Raw genomic sequence first — 5,880 nt, forward strand, 5'->3', positions numbered from 1 at the left:
TCTAATCCACCTATAATACCCAAAGTCACAACGTCTCCCGAAGAGTTCCAAATGACCCAGTACAATGCTCATGCCCCCTTCCTCGTTCAAAAGACAATGGAAGTAGGTCTGCCATCTCCGACGGATAAGCCCCTCATCCAACAAAACTCTACCTTCTTCATCCTAGATGCACTTCACTAGGTCCAAGTCACGCGCCTTCCTTTCTCGCGCCTTGGCTAACCTAAACTACCTCTTATCTCCACCTCGGCCCTCAAGTTCCTCATACAAACGACTAAAAGTTTCAGTCTTGGCTAGCTTTGCAATTGGCAAAGCTTATCAAAAAGGGTTTAGATGATACTCAATCTACTACATGAATTTCATAGTTAAAGGTATCCTATCAAATATATTTCTTTAAATTATCTTTTCTAATCTTAGTGTTCAAATTGCCCAGGTCTAAAGTCGCCACATTTATAGAATCATATACTCCATCTCGGAGTAAAATCAACTGAAGGATTTCCCTCAAACGCTAGAATAACATCTCACTTTTGCACATCGATACTCAAACTAAAGAGAATTGCATTGCTTGGATAGGCATTACATATGGTAGCTATCTCTCATACCATCACCTCACCTGCGTTCCTCCAATTCCTGTCATAATTGAGCACTAAATCAAACTAATCTTGGGCAATCAATGTTCTTCCCTCTAAGTTGACAGGGCTATACTCCTAGACGATGATCAGATATCGCATCACTACAGTTTGGTATAGTGCTTCCGTTTTCACAGAACAAGAGCCAATATTTCGAGAAACTTTCTGATATTAATGACTATAGCACAAACTATTAGGTCTACTCTCTGATCACTCACTGTCCACATATTTATCCTACTACATGAACTAGACTAGTAATGACAATAGAAGACATCATAATGGTATATGAGTACACATCTCTTGTTCAGCAGTTACTAAGGTGTACTAGGGCTATGCTCACTTCCAGAAATGTGAGAGGCTGCATCATCCTTTGTCATGGCGACATAGTTCAGGGGAGCAATTGGTCTGGTGTCTCTCTTCCCATCTTTATTAGTTGACCTGGAACCGTTTTGGTGGGAATTAAGTGACAACCTTCTGCTTGTCGGCCCATTGGCACTGCCATTTGATCGCGGGCCTGTTACCTTCTTCGGACCAAGTGGTCGAGCAGGGCTTGGCGTTGATCCAAATACTGTTTCTTCTTTGCTTATCTGCTCATGGAACTTCTTCTGGTCCTGCCGAATATCAAATGAAACATTTAGTGAGGCCTTCAAACCATTCTTGGTATAATGACAAGCAAAATATTAATGCAAAGTCAAGCTTCTCTTCACCAATTAACTCGAGAAGAGGTGATATCACCATAAGAGACATGGACTTACCCTCAACCTTCTTTTCTCTTCTTCTCTGTCGTGCCTGAGCATCATATACTCATCTAGCATGGCAAGTAGTGGAACGCCATCATAAGTGAATGTGGTGTCCCGCTCTTGCTCCCATGCTCTGGTTTTTGCAACCAAGGAGTCCACAAGAGCTGCATAACCAAATTTTATATTCAGACTCAGCGATATATGCACCAGTAAAATGAATCTTGTTTAGCACAGAAAGGCAATGGGTCTTAAATTGTTGAACTTCCAAGTCAAGTAAGAAAGAATGCTTGAGCTCTTTAAAATGGAAAGCTGAACTAAGTAATGAAAGACACTAAGATAGATCCTTAAAGAAATCCTTGGTCCAACTGAAAAGTACTTGCATCATCCCAGAAAAATATCAAGCAGAGCCAACACCAATACCCAAAATGCGCAGTTTTAACAGTGATGTAATATGAATTCGGGATTTACCTGGAATTTTATTGACCAATATCCGAGCCTTTTCAGCCCTCTTCAAATTTAAGTGTGCTCCTCTGCTTGCATTATATCGGTTGTCGTCCTGTTTCACCATTATTTATGACATGTTATCATCATGATTCCCAGGGAGAGATACCTTTATGTTGATTTGATGAACGACAGGCATGGAAACCCCATTTTACCCAAATACCAAAATGTTTTTGGTTTTAAATCATATAACTAGCAAACTTCAGTTACTTGTAGTTTCTTAGTTACCAAATAGTATAGAAGTACCGGGGAAGAACCAAAATTGTGTTTTTGGGACAGACCTCTACTACAGATTAGTGGCATATAATTGTATGTACCACATGTGTATAAAAGTTAGCAAGTTTCACCATTGCCATCAGTTACTTTTTATCTTAAATGGGATGACCATATTGACATTCATATGCAGCTTCTTCCTTTAGATTTCCATCACAGAAGTAGCAAACCAGTACTGTTCAAGAGATCTCAGTTCACACTCTCATTAGAATGCTTTACCAGCTTCTTGAACTGGACCACTAGGAACTATATATTTTGAAGCATATCAAAAAAGTGAAAGGATGAAAAAGGGTGATTTCTCTACCGAATACACTGACAAATCAAGCTCTGCCGAATATACGGAATTACTGATAAATCAAGTTCCACTAGTCTCATATGCTCAATTACAAGACCACATGAAGAACTTATCCACACTCAAAAAACAAAGGAGAGGAAAGACAACATGAAGAATACAAGAGAATATACCCTGTTGTAGTCTTCAAGCCAGCTCTCTTCTTCACAAGCTGCCATCCATTTCTCAACTTTATCCAATATTTCTTTCCTGCTATGAGCCTCTTCTTTTGCATTAACAATCTGATTGTCCATGTCAGCTAGTAACTCTGCAGGATCAACATTCCCAGAATCGATCAGTGCCATAATTTTTTCTCGAGCAGCCTCAGTATCAATCTCTACGTGGGCACGAGCATAAATGTCTTCCAGTTCAGCCTGCCTTTTGAAAGCAATCTCCTTCATCTTGCTAGCTTTTAGTTGATCAAGCCTTTCAACTTCTACTTCAGCCTTGACAATAACAACAGAAAAGCAGTTAGTCACAGGCTATTAAAGCACTTGAAGTGGATTCTAAGATCAATCTCCACCTCCTAATACCTGTTCAATCAGATCAAGAGCAAGAGCCCCTGGAATGGCCACTTCATCTACTGAAGCTGATATGTTGCAGGTAACATGGTCAAACAAGCTCCTTTCTTCTTCTGGGGTATCCATCAAATTCCATAAATCGATTAGCTGAGTTGCTAATTCTTGAAGCTGCAAGAGGGAATACAATCAGAAGAGAGTGGAATTCAAAGAGGTGAGGGCTGAGTGAAATGTCCATCACGTGGACAAAAGAGGTAACTAGCTATAACATGTTTGAAGTAAAGTGCTAAACTAAGTACTGTCTACTGCTGTCATATGCAGTTGAATGAATTGTGCAAGGTCTAAATAGACTGAAACAATTCCAAGGAAAGAAACTCCAGCCATGCACATAGGATGGGCAAGCAGAGAGTGAGATATTCTGTTTAAGCAGTATAGATGAGTAGTGCTTGGAGGATCCAGATTTTGAAGAATGCACATTGCAAAATATGTCCAATGTATTCGGAACATTATGAGAAGCAATAATAAGAATAGTGAAATGATCAACTTAAAAGAGTAAGGACATTTACCTTATGCAATCGCTGCTTCTTATCCTCCTTTAATACTAAGACAGTTTTAGCCAGACTTGACAGAGTATCATTGCTAATACTTTTTGACTGTACACCAGTTGAATCATTCAGGCTTGGGTGAACTTCTGTGACAGTACTGAAGAAGTCCATGCCAAGAACAGCACAGAGATCATGCACGGTACTCACAAGTTCAAGGACCTCGTGTAATCTCTCACTCTGCAAGATCAAACAAGAAGGTATTGAGTATCTAACAGGAAGAAAAACCAGATAAGCAGACTATAAATATTTTCTTGTTGTTATACCTTCTCTTTTTGGAGCTCTTGAAGCTGTGCCTGAAACTCATCCAACTTTTTAAGAGATAAATCAGATTCGTCCACTGTAAGACTCTCAACTTGCTCGCAAGTTCCTGCAATCTCACTGCTTATCTTCTGAATTTGTGATTGCACATCAAAAAACTCTTTTATCCTGTCATCTTTCTGCTCCCACAGTTTTTCCAGTGCTGGTGCTATAGCTGCAAGTTGTTCCTTGATTGTACCTGAAGTCTTCTCAGGCTAGAATCAATCACAGGAAGGAAAACAGACATAAGAAAAAGCAAGCAACATTATGACTTCAAACAAAAATAAGTATAAGTAGTTCTGTCCATCCAAAACAAAAATGAAGTAAAGGTCACTCACAATTCCAACATATGTCTTCTCTCCCAGGGATGATAGCAGCCTGGAGAGTTCAAGTTTGGCATCTGCCAATGCCTGAAGAAGGTGAGCCCGTGACTTCACAGCCTGGTCAACCTTTCTCTTGTAAACATCCAGGCACTCTTGGTCTATCTGAAGAAGCATATTGTCTCGCTCATCATCAGTTTCACCGACCTCATCCCAAATTTGCTGCATCAATAGACAAAATTCTTTCAGACATCAGCTACATCATATAGTATATACATTTAGAGAATACTTGATTGGTTCCTTTAAATAATTAAATTAGTTAAAAACTGAGGCTAAATTCACAAACAAATAAATAAATAAATAAATAATTGCCTGCAGCTTTTGTAGTAGGGAACCGCAAGTTGTTTCGTCAAGAACAGGAGCTTGAGCATCTGCTTCTGCCATCTTCACTCACTTGGACCAATCCTGAAAATGATTGCAAACACCAAGCTAAACTTTCAACCTAGAACGCATATATCTTTCTTTCTTTTGATGACTGAGTAATCCATCTGGGGCCAGCCCTTAGGACAACCGCAGCCTTCAGAACTCGAGGATAATGAGTTTGCTTACTCTAACCTTCTCCACATAAATACCAAGGCTTAGTTCGCATGGCTCGAACCTATGAACTTAAGTCACAAGCCCCTCAACTTGTGCCACTTGAACTAAGCCTTGGGGGCAACCTATAACACCTATCTCAGGGATTGATGATGAAATTTGCAGAAAGTTACACAGGATAAATAGCATAACCACAACACTAAAATGAGCTATTGAGCTGTCACTCCATATTAGTAGGCCAAAAAATATTCTACATTTCTTAAAAATTGGTTTCACACATCTACTAAGTTCTAGATATGGGGAGGAATATCAGTTCTTATCTTTTTAATTTTCATCTTCGCTTAAAAAATGCAGCAGGAAACTGCTAGATTACGTCGCATTACAACTATGAGGAAAGCATTATAATTTTGAGTAAAGCAAAAATAAACAGGAAAATCCTCCAATTAAGTAGAGAATATCCAACTCTAAGCCCTCACATTTACACAAATGCACATAAATTTAAGGCCAAAAAGTACATTCACAACAACCAAAACGCCATAGTAACTCGAAAATCACTTAGATCTCAGTGAATCGTCTTCAAAAGAAGTTTATTCAAAAAGCCATAGCTACACTATAAATGCGTAGCTCATTGCTCGTTCTAAAAGGAAAAACAACAACAGAAAGCTGAAATGAAGAGAATGCTTACCCGGATTAGGGTTTTAGGGAAGATTTTGGGCTCAGATCTACGGGTTTCACTTGAGAATCAGTATATGAGTGTTTGTGTCAATCAGAGTACGGAGGGAGACAAGGGGGTGGGTGGGAAGCTTAAGTAAAGGACAGAGAAAAGGATATACATTCGGACTTGAAAAATAGAGAACAGGGATGGGGCCGTGAAAATATAAAATATTTCCTAACAATTGCCACTGTATTCGGTTCAAATTACCATCTTGACACTGAGGCCAGTGGAAACTGTAGAAACGGACATTTGACTGACTTGACCTGACCTGGTTTTGGTCTTAGTGGTCAGAACGCTAAACGAGAATTGTCATTTTGGGAAAATTCATGAATGAAAATCTATTCTTTTTTACTTCTTTAG

The 5,880-nt window shown here is 39.3% G+C and overlaps 1 protein-coding gene across 1 annotated transcript; it reads right to left on the reverse strand.

Moving 5' to 3' along the window:
* Nucleotides 1-777: 777 nt before the first annotated feature.
* Nucleotides 778-5,649, reverse strand: LOC107766346 (65-kDa microtubule-associated protein 1-like). Its single transcript, XM_016585114.2, has 10 exons — nt 5,491-5,649; nt 4,584-4,676; nt 4,230-4,433; nt 3,858-4,106; nt 3,556-3,771; nt 3,005-3,160; nt 2,606-2,917; nt 1,835-1,922; nt 1,382-1,530; nt 778-1,237 (listed from the first exon to the last, which is right to left on the reverse strand). The coding sequence occupies exons 2-10, from the start codon at nt 4,653-4,655 to the stop codon at nt 941-943; spliced, it is 1,743 nt and encodes a 580-aa protein (XP_016440600.2). The 5' UTR covers nt 4,656-4,676; nt 5,491-5,649; the 3' UTR covers nt 778-940.
* Nucleotides 5,650-5,880: the final 231 nt, after the last annotated feature.

The sequence above is a fragment of the Nicotiana tabacum genome, chromosome 10, assembly GCF_000715075.1.
Source record: "Nicotiana tabacum cultivar K326 chromosome 10, ASM71507v2, whole genome shotgun sequence".
Classification (NCBI taxonomy): domain Eukaryota; kingdom Viridiplantae; phylum Streptophyta; class Magnoliopsida; order Solanales; family Solanaceae; genus Nicotiana; species Nicotiana tabacum.